We start from the raw sequence: 25,981 nt of genomic DNA, 5'->3' as shown, positions 1-25,981 counted from the left end.
CAGGGAGATAGGCCTAAGCTAGGGAATGCAGTTAGGATGGTGGTAGGAAGATGTAGAGGTAGGAAAAGAGGTAGATTAACAGCAGATAGGGTTTCAAAAGTAGTAGGCCTAAGGAATTGTGGGAATGGAAAAATGAGTGCAATATTTAAAAAAAAAATCCCATACATTGAGGAGTTTGATTTGAATCCTAGAACAGCTAGAAAGCTAGGGATAAATCTTACTCCACTTGAATGTAATTCAGAATTCTTATGGAGGTTTCTTTCATATGGTACTGAATGAAACCAATTATTAGGCCCAAAAATGTTTGTGAGATGTCAGAAGAAAAAAGCATGATGGAAAATCATGGAAACCTGTGACTATGGGGTGTACTAAAAGCTTACTTTGCCCTACACATGCTAATGGGGCAAGTAAGAAAACCCTCTGTTCAAATGTATTGGAGCACAATAATAGTAGAAATGAAAATCTTCTCAGAAATAATGACCTATGTTAGATTTAGACTAATTTCCTGATACATACTCTTCTCAGATGATGCGTTCACAAATCCCAATCACAGACTAATAAAACTAAAACCTGTGTTGTCTTATCTGGAAACAAGATGTATGCTACATACAATATGGACAGAAATGTTGCCATTTATGAAGGTATTGTAAAATTAAGAACCTACATTTCTATTCTATTATATTCAATTTAACAAAAACGAGAGCTAGGTTTGGAGTAAAATTATACATAGATACATCTGTGAGTCATCAAGTGGATATTGTGGGGGCTTCAAGAATATTTATACAGGTGAAGACAAAAAAACCTAGTGTGTTAACCAGTGAGGCTATAGTTTTACAGCTCTCCGAGCCAATTTTAAATAATGGCTATACAATCTAATTAGACAACTGGTACACTTCCCCAAGTCTTAGCAAAAAGTTGTTGGCTCCTGGTCAATGATAACACCCATGTTATCAAGAATGTAAATCCAAAAAGGCAAAACATGCCACAAGACTTTTTTATACTCAACTGGAATCAGGTGAGGTTGTTCGTAGGGGCCACAATGGAATCTTAGCTATAAAATGGCAAGTCAAAATACCTGTGCATGTTTTATCAACATGTGTTTTATATAATGTACACAAAGATATCAAAATTACAGTCACTAAACAAGTTTTAAGAAAGGGTGAGGTTATTGAAGTAGTAAAACCAATATGTGTCACTGACTAGAATAATGGCATGCTTGGAGTTGATGTACAGGATCAGCCTCTTTTTCCATAATGAAAAAGACCATGAAAACCTATTTTACTTTTTGGATTTAACTGTTTTTAACAGTATTTGTATTTACAGAATACTGCACAACTATAAATCTAACTGCATAAATTAAAGGCTAAATCTGATTGAAGAAATTTTGCACAACGTCACTCTGCCATTAAATACCAGTCCTGGAAAACCGTCACAAGATAACCCCTTGTGCAAGACAGACATGGGCTCACTTTCCAATGCTGATTCCTGCCACACCAAAGAAGCAATCCTCAACTTGTAATTGCAAGGTCTGTTGCAGCAAAAATGTCAGATCAGAAGTCCGTTGGATGCATAAAAAGTGTGGGCTCACCCTTCATCTCGAGGGCTGTGTTGAAGACTACCACACTAAACAGAACTATTAAGTTTGGAACCAAAAATATGTATATAGTGTTAATAGATTATTTTTATATATAGTGTGAAAATGAGTTATTGAGTTTCTCTTCTAAACATGAAACTAAAGGATCTTGTGCGATTTTGTTAAGTCAAATGTTATGTTATTTTATTACATTTCAGGTTCACATTTTTCTATACATTTTTTGTGGTAGCCTTCAATTGAAAAATTTACAATAATGCTCTAATCCTTAACCCTTTCTGGGCCAGGCGGCAATATATTGCCGCCATAGATCGCGTCTGAAAAGTGCCAGGTGGCAATATACAGTCGCCTTGATATTCTTTGTTTTCTTAAATAAATACAACGTCAAATGATTAAAGTTTTATGTTTTTTTATTTCCTGATATATTTGTAGATAATTAATATGAATATCATTTTTATTTTGGAGGTCTATGCATTTTTATTTCGTAATTGTCACGTGACATTATCAGCTGACTCGATCTATTGTTTTTAATTCTTTATGCTTTAGTGTAATCGTACTATTGTATGCTGGATTCTTCTTCATTATTTTATTTTGTGGTTGTAATTATTAGTAGTTTTAGTTGTTACATGCTCAGCTATTGTGTGTAGTAGTTACAATGACTGACAATTTGCAATCTCACGGGAATGAAATTGTAAGTAGCACATTTGTAAATAGAAAAAGTGTAAATAAATTTCAAATAAAATTGTGTAAATATTTCTAGCTAAATAGTGTTTTTTAACTGTTTATGGATCCTACAATCACATGTTTACCGGTATATCCATAACGTGAATATTTATTTTAAGTTTCTTGCAATGTAAGAATCAGTTGCTTTAAAACTTATAAAATGTTGCGAAATACAATTATGCGTATTTATACAAAATGTGTCATAACAAATTTATTTATGAGAGAAATAACACAACATTTTGTATGGTTGTTCCTTTCTAAATGTACAATATAATAAAATAGCTTCCCACACTAAAATTATTTTTCCTTTTCTTGTTATTTGCAAAAAATAAAATTTAAAAATTAAAAATTTGCATGTAATCTATTAAAAACATTATTTTAAAAATTTTAAATTACTTAAAACTACATCTATATATTTTTTTGTTGATAGTATATATCTATATGAGTAATTTGGTGCAACTTTTAGGTCATTCTCTAATTTTTATGAAAAACTATAAATTTTAATCTAGGAGACTGCAAAATCGCCAATTTTAGCCTGGCACTTTTGACTAGTCACAAGGGAATATAAGATGTGAAAAAATTTTGCAACATCTCATATTTGGTCCTGGCCCCGAAAGGGTTAAATATGGTTAGAACATAGTAACTAAGCAATAAAATTGCATATTTAAATTGCTTAAGAAGTTCGCTGGTTATTTGGGTGCAAACTAAAATTTGTTTACAAATGTTACGCTTAACAGGAATCTAAAAAAAATTAATATCAAAAATAAATTAATAAAATAAAATTTCCTGTGTACAGAATTAAATTGTCTATAAAGCTACACCAAATCAAGGACTACTAAAAAAATGTCTTGCTTTCAAAATTTACAACAAAATTCAAAATTTTTAAACTTGTTCTAAAAATGTAAAAAATCCTATATATTTCAAATGCTTATAACTTACATATATTATAGCCTGTTGCATAAGTATAAAATCAACAGCTCATTCAACCAAATAGTAATAAAATTGAATATCTAATGGGAGTTTAGCTACACCCTTTTCTATGTTTACTTGGATTTGTACAAGTACGATGAGAATATTGTATTGTGTCTACATTTGAAAGTGACACTAAAATACTATTTTTCAACACAGCCACCATACCGATTTAGGCACTCATAGCAGTGAGCTAGTTTTGAAATTCGAGCGTTATAAAATTCTGCCACCTTCAACCAGGTAAACACACCCTCCCATAGTTCCAGATTGTCATCAAAGCGCTGCGTCACAAGCTAGGTCTTTATCGCTGAAAACAGGTAGTAGTCACTGGGTGTAAGGTCCGGGACTGCAAGACAGATATAGAAACCCATAAGCATCCAGAACTCCTAGAGTCCGATTTGCTGCGTGTGATCGGGCATTATCATGCAAAAACAACATTTTCAAACTTAACTTTCCTCTGCACTTGTTTTGTATGGCTCTTCTTAACTTTTGCGAGGTTTTACAGTACCTCGCAGAATTCATGGTTGTGCTATGTTCTAAGAAATCAACAAGAAATCCTTTCCTGGTCCAAATAACAGTTGCCATAATCTCCTGTGCAGACAATGTTTGGCTGAAATTCCTTGGCTTTTTGGGAGTGTGTGTGTGTGTGCCCCCACTCTATAGACTATAATTAGGTTTTGTACTTCAGCAAGAATAGATTATTACTGCCAAATCTTGTAATAACTATTTATTTGCTAACCATATTAAAATTGGTTATAACAATGTCTTTCCATGGACAACAACCATTAAAGAGATCTGCCGCAGTCAATGTAGCAAGAAATAAATAAATATAATCATATTTTTTTAGTTTTTAAATTTATAGCTAAAAATAAAATTTTTTAAATTTGAATAACATGTTTTCTTTGAGGTTTGCTATTTATATTTTTGATCTTGGCAACACTGCTCTTTCACTAACCAGCTGACATTTCAGGTTTAAACTTTACATTGCTGAACATAACCTCGACCACAACATTTTGTCATTTGAGTGTGATTAGTTTTGTTTGCAGTTAATTGAATAGTGTAGTCCCTAGTAAAAAAAGGGATTGAACCGTGAAAATTTTACTGCAATTAATTTTTGTAACTTTCTATATGGATTATCACAACAAGAATGCATCAATGAACTTAATAAATTATATAACAATACCCATCCAACAGCACTGTAAAGAAACTGATATATGAGTTCAAACGTGGGCAATGTTCACTCCAGGACAAAAACTATGAAGGCCGTCCAAAATCTATCATCATGACTAAAAACATCAATGATGTGCTTTAACTGATTGAACAAGATTGTAATGTGACATACTGTGAGATTGAGGCATCTTTGGGCATTAATATGACTAGCATCATTAAGTTAATACATGACAATTTGGCCATAACAAATTTGTTTCCGTTAGATCCCACGTAACCTGACCAATGCTCAAAAGAAGGCTTGTGTTGGCTGGTGCGATGTAATGTTGAAAACATGTGATAAAGGTGCATAAAATGCTCTATATAACATCTACACAGGTGACAAGTCATGAATCTATGCATATGATCCATAACAAAAAAAAAACAGTAATTGACTGTATGGATCTTTCAAGACGAGTCAAAGCCAACAAAAGTAGTTGTTTGCGGAAGAAGCACATCGAAGCAAATGGTTGCCTGTTTCTTTTGCACTGCCAGTTATGTGGCAGCAATGACATTAGAACAATGTAAGACAGTCAACTCTGAATGATACACAACCATTTGTTTGCCAGAAGTCGTTAAGAGAAATTCGGAAAATGTCAAAGAAGAGGGGAAACATTCATCGCTGCTCAAATAATTTAATTTTTAATCAGCCAGGAGGTTTGACTTTACGGTGGGCCATCCACCATACAGCCCTGATTTGGTACCCAATAACTTCTTTTTCTTCCGGCACATCAAAAATAAACTGTGTGGTCAAAGAATTTCAACTCCAGAAGAAGCTGTTTCTGCATTCTAAACACGTATTTTAGAGCTACCTCAGTCGGAGTGGAAAGTGCTTCGAAAATTAGTTCTAACATGTGAAAAAGTATATTAATCTTAATGGAGAATAAATAATTAAACTAAATAGATGGCAATCTTTGTATTAGTAAAAATTTAAATATAACTAAAATTTAAAACTAAATTATAAATATAAATAAATCAATTCTCAGACACAGATCATTGTCTGATGCAATACGCTCTGTTGAGAGACAAGAACAATGGACTGGCCAGCACTCTGCCACCCTCATGACGGATGTGACATTTGTAAGTGGTTTGAGAACTTGTAAATTGTTTAATATATCTTAATATAAATTTAAGTAATTATGGTTGCCTTTGAAGTACGTTGGCCAATTATAATTGGCTTTAATAAAAGATTTTAATATAAATATTATAAATGTTGTGTCCCATTATTATTTTGAACCAAAGCATTTTGTACAAGACATCTATCAATTACCTTGGATCAGTAAAGGAAAAAAAAGAAAGGACAACATATTAACTCACTTGAGCGTGAAGTCCCTTCTCTGGTCCTTATCACCAAAAGGTATTTCTACCTCCGAATGGTCTGGTGCTCTGTAGCGGATGCGACCAGGAAGAGGATCATTCTGGTGTCGAGCCTGTGAGCCCCTGTCCACAGACTTGAGGACCTGACCCTTCACAATATCAGTGGCTACATCCTCAAACACCACAGATCCCGGCGCCAGAGTTGTAATGTTACAAGCCACCTCCTTGCCCTGTTAATATAAAATTCTCTTTGTTAATATCACTCTCAACAATCACTAATTTCATTAAACTGAGAATCTGGTACTTTACAATATTAAGTCACAGCATAAAATCCAAATACCATTAGTCCATTATACGCTACTCTGACTTAAAAAGTACAAGTACCAAATATTTAATAAAATAAATTAATACATCGTAAAAAGCAGCTGTTATACCCAATTTGTCCGTTTCATAATCAATACCCATTAATTCGTCTATAAGCAGGAGCAGCTTTAAAATAACTGTTTTTGCAATAGAAGAAATGTTACACATGTTTGGCACTAACATTTCCCCAAAAATAATAATCAATTTCTTCAACAGAACAGCTTTACATGCTGCTAGACTCCAACAAGACACCAGTGACCACTACACCATTGACAGCAATGTCACTTTGAAATCTTAATCCAATTGCATAAAAGTGGTACACTATTGACTTGAGATTATTTCATTATATAAGGATGTTTGCTGCTTATGTGAAATGCTTACCAGATAGGCTATAGTCAACATTTTTGTATTTATAACATGGTGAATTTACAGTAAATTAGTAAAATAATTTGAATTAATTGAGCTGAAAACCAAGGATTATTGTTAGTTGATAGGAAAATCAATCGGCTTACATTAAAAACTACCTTCTAGGGTCCACTGATTTTAAAGAACACACAAAAGTACGTATATTTTAAGCATATTTAGAAATGTTCGATTGCACAGTAATCTTTCTTGACCAGTAGAGAGCATTTTAGTTGCCTGTCCACTTTGGGTTGGAGAGTCAATGTAGAAAGCAGGGTTGCCAATTCACAATTATTTTAGACACTATTATCACTGTATAGGGAGGAGCAAAATACACCTTTTCCAGATAGGGAAAACTACATGTACTACGATAAGCAAACAACTTTATTGTACTTGTAAATACTACCATTTGTATGTTGCTGAATACATTTGAAACATTTACAGTTTTTAAATTAAACAAAAGCGTGAATAAAATCTAAGCGTATATACAGTACCTTGTTTAAATAATTCAGTAATGGAATTTTGTTTCAATTTTGTAAATCTTCACCTTGTGGAAGTGTCCCTCCTTTTTTTGCACACATATCCATCAGAGCTGCATTTGGATGTTGCTTGATGTATGTCAGCGCAATGTCGAAGACATCTTTAGCAGCAGAATGACTCAATACGTTGTCACTTGTGGTTTCCTCTTCATCCGAGTCAATTTCTTCTTCCTCTGCACAATAGCAATAATTTGATCGTCATTGAGTACTTCATTGGCTGTAACTTCCAAAACATTACCTTCAGCAGGCCACTCTTCTACATCATCTGGAGATCACGCTGAAACACTTGTAGATTTTGTAACGTGTTTTGTCTGTCTGAACATCTACTTCTGTCAAAGTTAGCTCATGATCAGTCTCAGGTTCTTTCTGTTTCAATGATGGCCAAATTTTTTTCCAAACCTTCTGAAAGGTTGTTTGTTTAATTTCATCCCAAGCTGTAACAATGACATAGATGGAATCTTTTATATTTGAAATTCTCATTGCCTCAAAAAGGCTACATCCTTCTTCTGTTTTTCCCATGAGAGAGCCAACATATTTTCTTCTCTTTAGACACTCGATGACGCCCTGATCCATAAGCTGTATAAAAGGTGTAACGTGGGGCAGTAAAAATGAAGCCTTGGTCTTTCCTTTTTTAATTCAGATTCAGAGGGGTGACTGGGAGCGTTAACTATAAGCAAAACACAAGCTCCCTGCTTTAAAAACATTTAACAATTAATTAGGGAAATTTTTGGACGTTAAATGTTTTTTTAACTGAGGGGACAAATTCGTCAAAAAAAACCACTCCTTAAACAAATGACCTTCTATCCAAGCAGATGATTGATTACAATAAAAAAGTGGAAGTGTTGCCATGTTAAGATTTTAAACGCTCTTGGCTTCTTAGATTTCCCTATGATGAACAACGGCTTTGTTATTTTGTGGCTTCATGCAGCATTGCTATAAGTTGTAATTGTGAGTCTGACTGTAGCAAGCTTTGTTCCTAACACAGGCTCATTTTAGCAGTAAGTGTGGTTTTTGGAGGCATTCTGTAATTTAGGCCAGCTTCATCTATATTATAGACTTGTTCATATACAAGTGTCTGTTCTATGACCTATTTCTCAAATTTTTCTATAAATTAGCAGCATTATCATCAGGTGAGAGTTTTTCACCGCACTTATAACACGTAGTATGCAATGACGCAATTTCCATTTATGTAGTCACCCTTCACTAGTGCTAAACCTTTGTAGATCACCTCCCACCTTGTCATGCAATTTTATGGCTTTTTCCTTTACGATGGGACCTGACAATGGTGTTCCTTTGAGCCTTTCCTGACAAAACCAAATCCATAACGCTTCATCAACTAGTTCCAGTTTTGCTTTTTCAACATTTTCTGCTTTTTAATGCATCATCTGTCTCAACTGTCATTGAGTAAACTTTCAGATCTTTACAGCTTCTCTTCTAGCTAGTCCTTTACCGTTGTCACCCCTACACCCAAACTCATAAGCTAGCTTAATAACAAACTCACCATGGTCCAATCATTCCAACACTAAGTTTTTGTTGCAGAGAAACATTTAAACTTGTTTACATTTGAGCTGCCATTGTTACAAACGCAACCTCACATTAAAGCACTTTACAATCCTTAGTCATGAATAGGGAAAAAACACAAATAGTATAGATGTTAACAAACAGAACAGTACAAGATTGTAGTCAGAGCACATTCCACATAAACAACCACGGCTGAACTGAACTGAGGGTTTGTGGCATAAAAACAAAGAATACTGTAGTGTAGATAAGTCACTTTTTCAAGTCTCGGTTGGATATTAGGTTAGATATCAGGAGGAGTCGCATGTGGGAAGGTCAGATATGAAAGGTTCTACTGTACTTTAATATCTTATCTGTGGCCATTCATTCTTGTTCTTAAGCGATTGGTTGTGAGACCTGTATATTGTGTCTAAATGTGTTGTGTTCTTTTATCTTAAATACCTCCTTTGTTGATGAGCATGTGAAGGTGTCAGTAGATTGGTTTATGGGACATATTCTGCATGGAATGAACCTGGGAGGCTGCAATATAATAAGCGGCCACCACCACAATCATATCATGGATATTCATAAGTATTGAATCATTCATGACCATCTAAAAATACTAAAAACAACCAAATTACATAATAGATATTTCAAATAACAAAATAGTTCTGCTGGTTTTAAATCTTAAAAATTTATTTGTCAATGATAAATAAAAAACTATCTAGTCTATGTATATTTATAAAATGTTACAAACAAAACAATGTAACATATGCTTACTTTCTATTTTCATGCATAAATGTGTCAGACTCCTTGTGACACAAAGAACACACGTACATTGCCATTATACTTGCTGCCATTACTCAAAAATCAAACACATTATTGCATTTGAATTAATTTGGAACAATAATGTTGAACTGAATTGTGTTATAGGCTTTTAAAATTGTATTGTAGTGAAGCTATATTTTTATACATAAAAGACATGTATGTATTTAAGATAAAAAATATGTATTTTATGTGTGTTATATAAAAATAACAAAACTTTATTTATACTTATGTTTGAGCAGATTAGTACTTACGATTACTTTACAAACATGTCTGAGAGCATTAAAAAAAATGCTTAAATGGATCACCATACCAAAATCATTATCTCGTAACCATTTTAAATATTGTTCAATGTTTAAAAAAATACATTTTGAGATCCCATGTTCATCGCCATTGTTCTTTCCAATGTCACTAACCTACTCAGCACATAAATGATTTTACTTTATTGAATTAAATTAATATTTTTAACAATATTATTATTCTGGTATATAAAAACACCTGGCAATGAGTAACTATGAATATCTATAGGTGAATTGTTTTTATATTCTATAGATTACATATTTGGTGGTTCGGAAGTCACCTTTAAGCCATTGGTCCCCAGGTTAAGTGTTAGAGAGGGTTTCTTAGCCCTAACTTTGCCTGGTAAAATAAGACATCTTTATTTTACTTTATTTCTAAGTGATAGTTTATACAATTGTGTTGGTAGCCACTTATTACACTACAGCCACCTTGGGTTGTATTGGAATTGTTTGTACTATGAAGTGTGTTAGGATCAGGATTTTAGGATTGACAAGTAAATTTTTAAATTAAGGGATTGTTTTTAAGTGGCAGTGAGAGCAGATTTTAGGGAATCCTTTGTATGAGAAGAGGCCTGGAAAAATTTGAAGCCAATAACATAATAATTTGTTATTCCAAACACAGGGTGGTCACTCAAAACCTCTTTTCAAATTCCCGGTTTTTCCGGTCAAACATTTCCGATTATCTAGTCGATTTTTAAACCAAATAGACGACTGCAGTACTGTATTTAATCCTTACACCAAGTGCAACGATGATTTTTTATTGTCACTAGCAGTATTTGCAACAAATACCACAAAGCTGCGGTGCTCTAGCATTTCATCGCTAGCGATATGCAAGAAATTCGGTGACGATTTATCTCTATCACCTATTTTAAGCTCCATAGTTTTTACCTCTGTGTCTTTCGATGTGTCGATATAACATTGTGTATACCTAATAACTTTCCTTTCTGTTTAGAAAATACATGTATCCAATTCGGAAATACAAAGATAACAAATAAATACCACCACAGCGTTACCGTAGGGCAGACTGCAGCCCAGTATTGCGGGTCAGAGGTCTAGCAGTGGACGAACTTTCGGTACGAGACAATGACTTCGCCGGTACACAAGGTCGGTTCAGTACAATCAACAAATAAACCAAATACTTTTACCTGAACTCTACTAAATTAATTTATCTTTTGTGGGGGAGGAGAAAGCATAAGAATACCATGTCACTTCAAAGGAATTTGCAGAGATACAGGGAAATTAATATATTTAAAATTCCAAGTCATTTTTCCTTTTTAAGTAGTAGAAATAAGTATAGAAATAAGTAGATTTAAGTAGTTATAAAATGGGCTTCCAGAATATATTACATTTAGGTAAATGTATAGATGTATATTTATAGAGACTACACTTATTTACAACTACGCAAAGTACAACGTACGGATAAAATACGCATTAGCAGTGGTCTGTTTACTATCAAGGAGCTAAAGTCCACGCATAGATCCAGCAGACACGCTAGCATTGAAAAATATAGACACAGAAAAAACTACTTAAATAATAATATTATTTATAAATTACGTTATCTGTTGCTATATATTTCTAAATAGTTTTACACAAAGAACTACAAAAACATGTTTCACCATTCGGTAATTTGAGTACTACCGATCGTTTTTGTCCACTAATAGACAGTACAGACTCAGTCAGTTGGATTACAGTCATGGACTACGAAACAACATGACAAAGATCCTCATGCACGTAAGACTATCTGGTTTGAACAGTTCGAATCGCTCTTGAGCGTAGAAGTCGTTCCGGTAAATAGCTGACCGGAGAACTGATGGGATTTCTAGCCGTCGTCCAACCAATGCTGCTCTGACGATGAAAATTGATGAGTGTGGCTAATTCGATCAGCTGGCCGTCTGCTGTTTGTAGGCAACTGAAAAGTAAAGTTGCGAGAGAATTTGCACAACTACTGTAGCATAATGTGAACAATATAAGCACTTTTACTCACGATAACTGTCGCAGGTACTTGCTACAGTTGTATCACTGGTTGTTCCGAGAGTCAGGACGAAGTCTGTTCACACACGACAGTGATGTCTCTGCAATGTTTATAATTGAAATTCTAATAGCCGACACTGTTCTCCAGTTCTTGTAACCAACTGTCCGGCACTGGTAGCGCTCGTGGGAGCTCTTGTGCCCATTTAGATGTTAAGTTGGACACAAAACTTGTGCCATTTTTTGCCGGTGTAAACGCAGTTCAGTCGAGATTTGGATGTGACCGTGATATCAAAACATAACATCACTTCCTTTGTTTTAACCTAAGTAATTTGATGACAATCGGAACGTGTGTGAGGAGCAATCATTCATAGACCAACCGAGGCCTTGGCTGCCAATTCTGAACATTGATATTTCTCCTGCCGCTCAACCCTCAGCTCAGTCTCTCATTGCTGTGAAACACAACGCAAACGCCCCCTTCTCGATGTTACTTTTTGTAAATGTTTTCAATAAGCAATAATCGCACCTCAGATGAACTTTAACCCACTACTTTCTTCTCCAAAAGGTATCTTATTAAGCTTTGTATATATCCAACTGACATTTTGGAGTACTCAAAAACCAGGGCTGCACCTCTTATCAAACAGTCAAACATATTATTCAACGAACCGAATTCTGAAGCCTGTTTATAACACTATACATTTTAGGCCTGTGCTATCTATCTAACACACGTTTTTCCAAAACACTATTTTCTTTAAAGAATAAGAGTTGGACAACTTCGTCCAGAGACTCCACTTTGGCGACTGAATACTACTTAAGTATAAAAACCCGTTTGTATTGTGGTTACTACCGCTCTGCCGCATTACCGCTCAAAGCATACCACTCGTTTAGTGCCAAAGTCAGAAACGATCGGTCGGCCGATTTTAATTGTACAATGCATTGCTAGATTTTGGGGGTTGGGTGACGGAGGCTTGCCACGGCACAGGAGTAGAACTAACAAAGATAAACTGACTACACCAGTGGAGGTAACCTTAGATCAACCGGCGTCAGATGTAGCTCATGAACATACGTTGATCTTCATTCACAATTTCACGAGCCACGTCGCGTAAAATACGATGTTTCGTGATTAACCAATTCTTGATTCAAGAAGCTGTCAAATTATATCTTTATTTTATTACTTCTTGGAAACGGAAACATTATTTTCCCGGTTCTCGGACAAATTCCAGGTTTCCTGGTCGGGTGGCCACCCTGAAACATGTTGTGGCATAACTGCCAAACTTTCTCCAGGCCTTGGCTCAAAACTATCTGAAAGATTTTACCATATGATGTATTGACCCTTTATGACTAGAAAATAGACATGTAAATTAATCCATGACTACAATTATTGCTCATGAAAAATTTTTACAATGATGTTTAATTTTGTTTTTATTCTCTAGAAAAATTAAATTTTGGCCAGTTGGTGTTTCAGGTGACGACCTATGCAAAGTCAGTGATTGGAAGGGATCTTTCTATTGTATGCTTAAGGAGATTAATAATGGTATGGATTTAACTTTATGTAATATTAATTTATGCTACAGTAAAGCATAAACTAAGCAAATGCAGGTTATCCCATTTAATGAAAGCATTCCATATGTGGACCAACCGTTGTTAAGCTAAGCTGAACACAGGATCTATTTCCTGTGTCAGTTCTTTGAGATCACTATACAGTGTTGAAATCAATGTGTAATATCAATAGTCAGTCTCATTGTAAGTAACTAATGTAAGTAACATTTTTCTAGTCAAAAACTTCTACAGAAATAAATTGAATAATTAAGGTTACAATACTTGTTCATTCTTCACACTTCTTTTCTTGTAATACTAGATTAGCCAAGCTTTGGGGTTTGGTACCCCATCATCAGATTCTTTAATCCAGAAATGGCAATCAGAATTTCCATGGGTGGTAGGTAGATTTTTGCTTTTGTGCAGAGGTTCACTTATTTGTTTATAGATTACACATAATATGCTACAGTCCTACAGTGTTATACATTTTTTCAATCTGTATATTACATAGATTATGAATCTGAAACCAAAAATCTTAATGGAATGAAATTTTTAATAGTCCCTGTTTAAACTGAAGAAAAATATTTCTGTTTTTCAAACATCAAAATCTGACGGTCATAAGAAAATAGTAAATAATTCAATCCAAGATACTATAGAAACAGTTTGTTTTTTTTAATGCTTATACCAGTTGTTTTACTACGTTAATATCAATAGAAAACATTATAAAATTACTAAAAACATCACTTTTATTTAAACCGTATCCAGTTTTATTGTAATCAGTCTTAAATCATGTATATTGCTTATAAAAACCATATTTTTATATAGAAAATACAGAGGACAACAAGTTAATGTAACCGATTTGTTATAAATTGTAAAACCCCCCAAAATAGTGCTGAAAACTGACATTGGGTTTTTAGGTCCAAAAAATGGTAAATAAGTAATAATAAATAAATGATAAATGATAAATGATTTATTTCCAGTTTTTTTTATATAATAATACAATACTTGTAAATCGTTTGGAAATATTACTGGTCACTTTTACAAGTAATGTGACCAGCTATAATAAAAATAAAATACAACTGAATAACAAAACTAAAACGTTGAGTCTAGCGTCTCAAGAAAAAATGCATGTCGCTTACAGCTGCAGTATCTGTATAAACTTACATCTATGGTTATTTATATAAAGTAAGAAGCGAAAACTGATTATTTTTTATTCTATGTAGGCTTCTATATAAGGACAAATCATGGACAGTAAAAGACAATAAAGACAACTAAGGACAATTACATAACATAAGCAAAAAAAGTAGAACAAAAGATGGCCATGAAGAGCAAATAATAAAATACTTAAATTATTCCTAGAAGTTACAGAAAGGATACATTTATGCAATAACGTTAAATAGGAAGTTAACATCATGAATAGAAGAAAGCCAGGTAATTGTATTCCTGCAGAATGCGCTTACGGAACAGCTATTCTTTACACTGGGTGGAAGTTGATTGTATAATTTAAGGCCTAAATAAAGAAAACAGTGACGAAAAATTGACTTATTTACCTTAGGAAGCCGAAAATTCTTATTTAAAACATATCAAGTGTTATAATACAAGTTGTCAGTTCCCATATTTCCACTTCTGATAAAAAAAATCCTAAGAACTTTAAAAATGAAAAGATGTTGAATTGGTAATATGTGCAGTTGTTGAAAAAGGGGGAAGGAACTTTCTATTTTACGTTTGTTTAAAATTATTCTTAAGTAGTAGTTTTGAGTTGTTCGTAATTTTTCTATTAAGTATTTATAAGTACCTCCCCAACATACCAGCCCATACTGCAGTCTTGAGTTTACCAGTGCAAAGTAAAGTGCTCTCAGAAGACCAATGCTACAAAAATTTCTTAAAAAATAAAACTTTCTAATTGACAACCTTATTTTACTATGCAGATTCGTAATATGAGATTCAAATGTAAATTTTTCATCCAATATAATTCCTAAGTATTTAATATTGCTTACTTTTTCTAAAGGTTTACAGTTACAATTTAGTAAATTACAAAACCTTGAATGAAATTTTAAAGGAACAGGTATGTTAAAACCATAAAAATCAAAAAATATGTATTTGGTCTTGTCTACATTGACCTGCATTCGGTTTGCTAAACACCACTCTCTTAACAGCAACAGATCATTATTTATTAGTTCACCAATTCCAAGAGAATCCCTGTGGGAATAAAAAAGAGCAATATCATCGGCAAAAGCACTGATTTTACCTTGAGAATTGAGATTAAGCAAATCATTAATGAAAATTAGAAATAAAACTGCAGAGGTAACTGAGCCTTGTGGCACACCAGATTCTACTAATTTTGGAGCACTATAAACATTTGCTATTTTTACTTGCTGTTTTCTACCCACAAGGAAACTCCTAAACCAATTTAATGCAATTCCTCTTATTCCAATAGTTTCTAGTTTATTTAATAGAATGTCATGATCCACTAGATCGAAGGCCTTTTTAAAGTCAACAAAGAGTCCAGCGGTTTTTAATTTGCAATTAAGGCTATTATATATTTTTTCCGTTACTGCTATTAAAGCATCCTCAGTGGATTTACCTTTTATAAAGCCAAATTGGTAAGCACTATAGAAATTTAACCTATCAAGATATTTTTGTAATCTAACCAACATAATAGTTTCAATTAACTTAGAAAAAACTGACAATAGGCTTATTGGTCTAAGTGAATCTATTTTTATAGAATTACTGCTTTTTAAGATTGGCACTACGGAGCTTAGTTTTAGACATTCAGGGAAAAATCCCTTACTAAAACTATTATTAACAATGTATACTAATGCAGGTGCAATTTCGTTGACAATAAATTTTAACAGTTGCACTTTTATGTTGTCAAAGCCAGTAGATTTTTTATTTTTGAGGCCTTTTACAATGTTTTTTACTTCATTTTCAGTTGTCGGTGTTATAAAGAAAGAATGTGGGTAAGCAGGTAACGGTGGCAAGTTCACAGACGGCACCGCTCTGGGCTGGTCAGCCTGTATAGAGATAAGATAGTCATTGATCTTATCAGCTACTTCACTCGGCTCACCGATAACTGTTCCGTCTATCAACTCAATATTCTCCACGTGTTTATTGGAATTCCCGCCAGTCAAGTTATTTATTATTTTCCATTGTTTGGATGAATCTCCGTTACAGCTAATCAGTTTATCCGAGTAAAAGTTGTTCTTAGTAATAACAATTTGTGTTTTTAAATCTGAACAGAATCTCTTAAAGTAATTGGAAAACGCCAAGTCGTAAGGTCTTCTTTTGTAAATTTTGTACAATTTTTTCCGTCTATCTAATTTGTTTAAAATGTTTGTTGTAATCCATGGACTTAGTGACTTAGCTTTTAAGAACTTATAACTACTCGTAACAGTTTTACTACTTTTATCTATACATCTACATAAAATGTTACAAAACTTATCATAAGACGTGTTTACATTGTGTTCTAAGTATACTTCATCCCAATTAACCAGCGACAAGTTTGCTTTAACCAAATTGAAATCAATAAAGTTTTTCTCTAATAATGTGTTTTTACGTGAGTTTAACACCTCAAAATTATGAAAATTTTGGCTATTACTTTTATAAGAGAGGCCCAAAATACAATGATCAGTTACACCCTTGTCAAAAACAGAACCATCAAAACCATTTATATTTCTACTTCTTACAAAAATATGATCTATACATGTTTGAGATAAATTTTGTATTCTAGTGTGAGAGTTTATTAATGATATAAAACCGTTATTATTTAGTAAGCTATGATAACTATTTGATATACTATTTTTACCTAATAAATCAATGTTAATGTCACCTATATACAATAAATTGTTTTTTTGAAGATCAAGCTCGTTGGATAATTCTTGTAAAAATATTGTTTCACTAAAACTTTGGATTCTATATAAACAAAAGAGTTTGAAAAAATATTGGTTGAATTTGATATTTAAAAGTAGGGCATCTGCTGATGTTATATTTACTTGTAACCTGTTACAAACTATATTATTGTCAACATAACATATGACACCACCTGCCCTGTAATTATTGTTGCACTGTGCAAAAAGGTTGTAACCGGGAACATTATACATACACAATTCCTCAGTAGTAATCCAAATTTCACTTAATATTATAAAATCAATTTTTCGTTCAACATGGTGCAATTCTACTAGGAAACTGTCAAAATTTGCTCTCATACTCCTTATGTTTGTGTATATAATAGTAAAATCATTTTCCTGATTAAAAAATTCTGTGAAATTTAATTTAGATGAAGGGGGCAAATTATTATTTGAGTTCATAAAAGTATTAAAAAGAAACAGATAGTATGTATATACGTAAATATATCAAGTTAAAGTAAAGAAAACCAAAACATAAACAATTTAAAAAGCAATTCTCGTACGATAGAGGAGATAAGGTTTAGTTTACTTAAGTTTATCAAGTTCTTCATAGGTGTCAACTCTTTTGTATTTGTCACCCTGAGTTTTCCTCACGAAAAACCTCCCGTCCCTGCACCAAGCATAGGCGTAGCCTATATCCTTACATTTAGATTTGAGTTTGGATAAAAATACCTTGTTATCAGGGGACAAGTGTTCGTTAATATACAACCCTTGTTGGGGGAAAGTAGGGTTGACATCACGTGCAGTCATTCCTCCTCTCTTCTCTCTGTACTTGGCGAGGATGCTGTCTCGTGTCGATCTTCGGGCGAATCTTACGATGAGCGATGGCGTACGTTCTTTCTTGAACGACGGCACCCGATGTGCTGTCGAGATGTCATCCTCCCGAATCATTACGTCGACGGCTGCTGCGACGTCTTTCACGAGGCTGACAACATCTTCGTTCTTCGTCACAGGCAGACCACTGACTTCTATGTTGTCCCTTCTTGAGTATTGTTCAATAGATCTCACTCTGTCTCTCAAAACCACCACTTCCTTCGTCATATCAGTATTAATTGCTCTAAGTTCTTCGTTATTTTTCCTTATAACCGCGAACTGGGCTGACATATCCTTCATACAGTTCTTTGCTTCATCGAGTTTGTCGGAGATGAATCTAACTGAATTAGAGAGCTCCTCCATTTCATTCTTATAGGATTTTAGCTCACGAAAAAAATCCGCTTTAAACTCCTCTAGAACTCTAATCAAAAAGTCCTTGGTTAACGCAGTAGAAACTGAGCTAACACTGCTGTGGGTTGATGAGGTGCTACGACATTCTTTACACTTCCATTCCTCCATTCTTCCATTCTTTACACGACCAGAGCGGGTTTTCTTCCCTTCTAAATCATCCTTTATACAATTAGTATGAAAGAATTTTTCACACCTGCCGGCACATTTCACGCTGGAATTGATATCATCAACTTGACAAGGATTACCACAGACACCGCAGTTGGACGACATTATCAGTAAAGTTCACAAAACGACATAAAAATACGAAAAACACTAGTAAGCACTGGTTTTCGGCACAACACGTTGCGGCGTGCTCGAGCGGGTTTATCGCGTGGCAGCGTAGCGGAGCGACGTTATCAGCTCGGCGGACTGAGCTAGACTCAATGTCATTCTCAAATTCTAGACTCAAATTCATTCAACAGATGATACAAATTTTCTAAATAACCATATTATAATTTCAAGATATTAATTTTGTATCAAAATGTTATGCTAAAAACAAAAAATATATACTTGTTATAATTTATTTCAAAAAATATAAAATCTGAAAAGTACCAATATCAACGCTTCACAATTATAAAAATAGTCATCATTTATTTGCTTATCTTAAGTTTGCTAGAATCTTTATATTAGTACTTTATTGGTCATCCTAGAGTTAAATTAACTGATGAATTACAAGAAAACATTTTTGTACACATAAATAGTTTGCATCAAATATAAAAATAAAATATAAATTTATTTACAAAAACTAATTAAAGTGAGACCATAGTAAAGTATTTACAAAGATAGGCTATAATAAATATTTCGATGTAGTCTGATTCACCTGAAGAGAATCATGACTTGTGAGAATATATCGAGGTTGAGAATTCAGGGGTGGTTCAGGCTCCTGGGTACAGGCACTTTGGTGGTTCAGCTTATGGAAGCAATAGCAGTGTATTTCAATGTTGGGAGCATTACAAAGTGGACACCAGTATGTTGTTCTCTTAATGCATTTAACCACTCTTGAAAACAGACAGTGCAAACTCTTTATCTTTTATTATGAAGAACTTCCAACAATGATCCGAGTCCTCACGAGTTTGAGCTACCAATAGAAGTCAAGGAGCACTTTCAACCAAAGCTATAGAATAGAATAGAATAGAATATATCTTTATTGAACATATTCTTAGAGAATAGAACAAAGGTCAGTGTTTATGTCACAATCAGTGTATGAGTCAGTGTATGTAAATTACAAAGCGCTTGTCCTCCACTGAAGGAATTCCTGGACACTGTAGTATGGATGCTCCAGCAGCCAGCTTCTTAAGGAGGTCTTGAAGTTCTTCTCTGGAAGCTTTCTTAGGTAGTCAGGTAGATTGTTAAAGAACATGGCTCCTTTATACGATGGTTTTTTCTCGAACAGAGTCAGATGATGAGGGTCAAGGAGGAAGTTGTTTCTATGTCTGGTGTTGTAGGGGTGGATGTCGCCAGTTCTTGTGTGCCCTGTTTTTGTGGCAAATAAGATAGTCTGTCTCTAGGATATAGCGTCCTATGATCGTCAGTATTCCTAGATGTCTGAAAGCTGCTTGGCATGAGTCCATTGGTCCTAATCCACTTAGAGTCCTGACAGCCCTTTTTTGTATAACGAGCACCCTTTTAAGATTTCCAATTGTCGTACCTCCCCAGGCTATCAGTCCATATCTAAGATGACATTCAAATAGGGAAAGGTATGCTGTCAAAGCTACTTGAGGGCTACTGATTTGTTTTATTCTTCTCACTGCATACAGGCTACTATTAAGTTTGTGGCAGAGTTGATTGATGTGAGGTTCCCATGAGAGGTTTTGGTCAACAGTTAGACCAAGGTACTTTCCTGATTTAATTGTAGTTATTTCTGGGAGCCCGTTATATTGGTTTGGATTAGGTGTAAAGAACAATTACTGTTGGGTCTTTGAGTCATTTAAGACTAAATCATTGAGGTGGCAGTATTGCTTAGCCACATTATATGCAACAAAGGAGTCTATATCTAGCTGAGCTTTGTTCTTATTTGCTAAAATCAAAGCTGTGTCGTCAGCATACATTACAATTTCACAGTAGTTTTGGAGATAATTTGGGAAGTCATTTGTTAGGAGAATGTACAAGACGGGTCCAAGCACGGAGCCTTGAGGTACTCCTCTGCTTACTGGTAGTGGCTTAGATTTTACTTTCGTCACAGTGTTTTTTTCCAAGTAAGTAAGTTCAACTACTTGTTCCCTGTTGCTCAAGTAGCTCTTAAACCAGTCAAGTTCCTTGTCAATAACTCCAAGAGAGTGTAACTTTTTCAGTATGAGTTCATGATCAAGGCAGTCAAACGCTTTACTAAAATCTAAAAATATGCTTGTTGCAATTTGTCCTTTTTCCAGATTGTCGATGATTTCTTCAATTAGTTGAGCTATTGCTGTTGAAGTTGATCTGTCTTTTATAAAACCGTGTTGTCTAGGGGTGAGAAGATCATGCTGCTTGAGGTGGCCCAGTAGTCTATTTAGTATTACTCGCTCCAGTATTTTAGAAAAAGTAGAGATTAGGGAAATTGGCCTGTAGCTGGTGGCTTCATTTGTTGCTCCAAATTTGAATTTCGGATAGATTTTTGCGAGTTTTAGTTCATTTGGAAATATTCCTTGTGAAAGTGATTTATTAATGATGTGAGTCAGTGGGGTGATTATTTCGTGTTTGCACTGTTTGATCAATTTTGATGAGATCTCATCTTCCCCTGCTGATGTTTTTGCTTTTAAAGAGTCAATGATTTTTCCAATTTCTTGTTTGTTGGTTTCAGAGAAGGCTAGGTTTGGTGTTTGAAGTGTTTGGTTGTTATTGTTTGGTGCTATTACAGGTGTCGATGTTCCATTTCTGAGGAGTGTTCGGTCAGTGACTGTAGCAAAGAAGTAATTTAAATGATTGGCAATAGTTATTGGAGAGTCAACGATTTCTTCCTCTATTTTTAGGCATTCTAGTGGGTTTTTTGAAGATTTTTCTTTTCTTTCATTATTTATTACATTCCACACAGCTTTTGATTTGTTGTCCGACTGTTCTATGAATGAAGAGTTGCACTGTTTACGAAGAGTTTTGAGTTTTATATCATAACATTTTTTTCTTCGAGCTGTTTCTTTTTTGTCATCAGGGTGGCCAGTAATGATTTGTTTATTCAGTGCTTCTAAGTATGATAATTTTAGGGCTTGACTTTCATTGTCCCATATATTTTTGTAGGGGTTTCTTTTCTTCTTTACTATCTTGAGTGGACATGCTATGTTCAATGCGGTTTGAAAAATTCCACTAAATGCTTTATAAGCAGTTTCCACATTCTCGGTGAGAGTGACTTTAGTCCAGTCTTGGGATTCCAGATTGTGCTTCAATTCTTGCACTGTTCTTGCGTTAAACTGTCTTCTTTTTGTTTGGGTCAGTGGCTGTTTCGTAGAATCTGTGAGAATCGTGCATAGTTGGGCTGTGTGGTCTGAGAGGCCTGTCTGTGTTATTTTGGTAGCTATATCCGTTTCTTTTATGTTCGTGCATATAAAATCTATAGAGGTCTGGCTATGATTTGTTATTCTGGTTGCGGGTAGATGAAGTCTGCTCAAGCCATGGCTAAGGAGCATTTCATCCAGGTTTCTTCTGTCATTGCTTTCAATAAGATTGTCTACATTCACGTCCCCCATCACCAGTACCATGTCATTAATGGCTACAACTTTGTCAAGCTCAGCTGATAAAATGTCTATTGCATTTTCTAAGTTGCTGCAGGGTGGTCTATAAACGCTTAGCAGTTGTAAAAATCCTTGTCTCAGCTCAATTTTCAGGAGCATCGTTTCACAAATGAGTTCCGATGTATTACTTGATATTGATACTACTGTAATCTTGATTTTAGTCTTAAGCTAGCAAAAACAGCCACTCCACCTTTCCGGTGTTGCTGTCTGGTAAAACCACCTAGTAGACTGTAGCCAGGGATTCTTGTGTTTTCCAACTTTTGACTACTTAAGCCGTGTTCTGTAAGAATTATTAAGTCTGGATTAGAGCTGTGTAGGAAGTGTGTCAGTCTCTCGATTTTGTTCTGAAGGCCATCAATGTTTTGGTGAGCAATGATAAATTTGTGTTGTTTACTTTTTCCTGTTACTGGTTTTAATATTTGTACTATGGTTTCACAATCTTTGTCTTGGTTTTTTCTAAAAAAGTGTGTTGTTGGTTTGGAGCTTGACCTAGAAAAGCTGTTGAGCATTGGTTACTTGCCTTAGGTGTTATTTGATGAGTTGTAGAGCTAATTTGCATATTCCTTTTAAAGAATTCTATGTGTTCATTAAAGAAATCCTCTGTAGTCTGACTTGAAGGCCTTATGATGGCTGTTATAGGGGGTGATAGTTTCTTTGTAAAGTTTGCAGTACTGGTGAAAGAAGGATGTTCTTTGTTGCTGTTGGAATGAATTGGTTGGGCTATTTCGGGGATGGGCTTACTGGTAGGGTGCTCAGCCTGGGAGATGGATGCTTTCGTCTTCTGGACTTTAAGGGAGGCACTATATTTGGCTTTGGGATTAGTTTTGTGTTTGTGCCTTGGTATTTTCCTTTCAGAGGTTTCTTCTTTGCCATTTCTAATTCTTAATAAATTCTTGATGGATGCTTCTAAGCTTGAGAATTTCTCTTCAAGTGAAGTGTGACTTTTTTTAAAACTGCCAATTTCTAGGAGAAGGGAGGGTGAGGTGGAAGGGGGGAAGGAGGAGTTGGTCTGATCAGTAGAGAGCTCAGTTTGGGTTTCTACATTTCTATGTTGTGCTGTTGTGTGATTTCCATAAGATACTTGCGTTTTCAGCATTGCAATTTGTTTCTTTTGGTCTTTAATTTTTATTTCGTACTCAAATATCACTTCAGAGAGTTTTTTGTCATTTTCTTCAAAAATATCCTGTGCTTCAATCATGCATTGTTTTTCTTTCGTTAGCTGTGCTTCAAGTTCGGATATTTTTCCTTGTAGTGACTCCATATTGGAGATATGTTTTGATTCATTGTATTCCAGCTCCTCTATTTTGGCTTCAAGGCTATTTAATTGGGCTAGCAGGGTAGTCTTGGGCTATGACAGGTCTATCCATAAATTCACTTCTGGTTATAGGATTTTGGATGATAAGCTTGTACAGAACATATAATTTAAAATGGCCATGTCAATAAAGTTATACACTATTCTTTTCCAGTACTTTGCATTTAGCAAAATAATGTCAAGTGATAAATACTTTTATCCTTACAATTACCACTACCAGTATGTTCATTGTAATCATGAATTACCAATGGTCTGATTACTACTGGAACATTTTCAGCATAACACAGTAGTGATGAGGTGCACTGTGGCATGTTCCTTGTACTTCACGAACAGGACATTCCCCTTCCTACAATACAGTGGTTCACATCTACTGCAATTTGCTTCACCGTTCTTGACAACTCTGTTCTTCACTTGTTGATTGTGCCAATAGATATTGCATTTACACAACCAACGTTCCAGAGGCAACTTAGTATAAAAGTTGCACGTAAACAGATGGTATTTATAATTAAACATATTACATTTAACCAACAGCTCCCTTATCACTTTATAGGTGAAAGCAAACTGGTCTCCAGCCAAAAAGTTCATACCAGAATAAAACACACTTTGGAGCACATGACCTAGTTTAAAATCACAAAGTTCTAACTTTTTTTACGAAACCGTGAGTGGCACTTGATCAGCATGTATTGGAAATAGGTACACATGTTCTTCTACCAATCATTCCTTCATCAATGCACACTTATTGGTCTGGAATAAATAAATCTTTGATCTGTTGCTCAATCCATCAACCTATTCATGAAACTTCACACAAGGGTAGTACCCAGGTAGTGGTGATTCAAGATGAGCAGCATTAGAAGGATAGCTTGAAAGCACTTGTGTTGTGAGGAAAAAAAGTCATAACCTTATTGCTCGATAATGACCAATATAACTCATTCTTGCTTGATATTCTTCATTCTCACAATTATTCCCACATTAATTAGAAAAGTCCAGACAGAATATTTGCATTTCCTTAATAGTAACATCAACCCAATTTGCGAGTCATGAATACTTATTGGTGACGTTTAACAATTGCATCCACAACACACAAATTAAGAATAATTCTTTTTTAATCTATGGAGCTGGTGGCCCCAGCAGGGATATTAACGGGTCCATTATTCCTTACCTTAAATTTCCTACGCACATCAATTGTTGGCTCAGGTGTGTAGGCTATTCATCCACACAGAGTCATAGTGACGCAGAGGCCATCTTGTTGGTGGAGATGGAACCTGAGGCATCTGGAATGGAGAAGACATTTTGTTCCGCAGCGATGTGGTGATTATGGGTGAGAGTGGAGCTCTGAGCGGCTGTTCCCTTTCATGTGGTAGCGGACAGCTTTCATGGCAGCTTTAGGTAGCGGAATGACTTGGAAAGAGATGCCTGCTCCTCAAAGTCTAGCAGTCAATGCTGTTTTGCGAAGCACACAAGAATGGAACAAGGACCTTTTCCTCTTTCTCTTAAATGGCTTTGGGATCAAAGTGCAAGAGAGTCCTGGTTAACTTTCATTACCCTTTCTTCTAGTGATTCTTTGGGCTATATCATCTTCACTAGAAGATTCCAATTCACTGTTCCCAAGCACATAGTCCAAACCACTACTGGAGGAAAAGTGTGATAGTGAGGGATCTGTCCAAGAACCTACAATTTCAATATTTTCCTCATTATCAATATTTATATGAAGAACATCCACATCTGTCCTGAACATTGGAAACAACACCTTTATTCTCCTCAGCTTCATTGCTAAGTTCATCCCATAGTATGCCTAAAGTCCTAATATAGGTTGGTTTTCATTGTCAGAATCTTATTAATTTTTAATAAGAAAGCATCTAATCATCGATGAGTTTAGTTCAGACATACTCTAAATAAGTATAAATAAACTTCAAATTACCTAAAAACATAAACAACACTTGAAAACTCACAAACTGTTGTATTGCTGTTCTTTCACAATGTCAACAGGCGCACCAAACAATGAACAACTTGGACTGACTCGGGAGTTCTCGCGTCGAGTAATGCAGCAACCAACAAAAGCGTTCCTTTTGAAACAGCTGTCATGATGACTGAAAACTATTACAAGGATAGTGAAGCATGTGTGACAGATCTTGGTCTTTCATTTAATATAAATAACATTACTAAGAACGGTTTTATATTGTATGTACGAATAAAAGAAATTGTGACTTCTCAAATAAAAACAATCTGTTGCATGGAAACTATAACTCCTACATAAAAACATAATTGACCATAGTTGCTCCACAAATGGAATCATTGGTGCAGCTTTCTACAAACAATAATAACGCGTATGGTATCAGTTATGAATTTCGTTGATACAACTGAAACGTTGGTCAACTGCCGCAATCGTGACTTTTACAAATTATTTTACTTTTTCTTTTACTATTCATAGAACAAATAAACAACGGACATTTGATTTATATATGAAAATGAAAGTCTTTTCATCGATATTTTCTATATTTGGATTACATGTATTTATAAACATTAAAAAAATGAGTTATAATCATTAAATCATGAGTTAAATGAGAA

The 25,981-nt window shown here is 34.7% G+C and overlaps 1 protein-coding gene across 1 annotated transcript in view; it reads right to left on the bottom strand.

Annotated features, from left to right (window-relative positions):
- LOC124364874 (cold shock domain-containing protein E1-like) overlaps window positions 1-25,981 on the bottom strand; it is a 128,290-nt gene that overhangs the window by 80,245 nt on the left and 22,064 nt on the right. The window contains exon 6 of the mRNA XM_046820670.1: window positions 5,807-6,036. Coding sequence (XP_046676626.1) covers window positions 5,807-6,036 — 230 coding nt within the window. The remainder of the gene's footprint in view (window positions 1-5,806; window positions 6,037-25,981) is intronic.

The sequence above is a fragment of the Homalodisca vitripennis genome, chromosome 1 (assembly GCF_021130785.1).
Source record: "Homalodisca vitripennis isolate AUS2020 chromosome 1, UT_GWSS_2.1, whole genome shotgun sequence".
Lineage (NCBI taxonomy): Eukaryota > Metazoa > Arthropoda > Insecta > Hemiptera > Cicadellidae > Homalodisca > Homalodisca vitripennis.
This window is presented reverse-complemented; position numbering and strand designations above follow the sequence as displayed.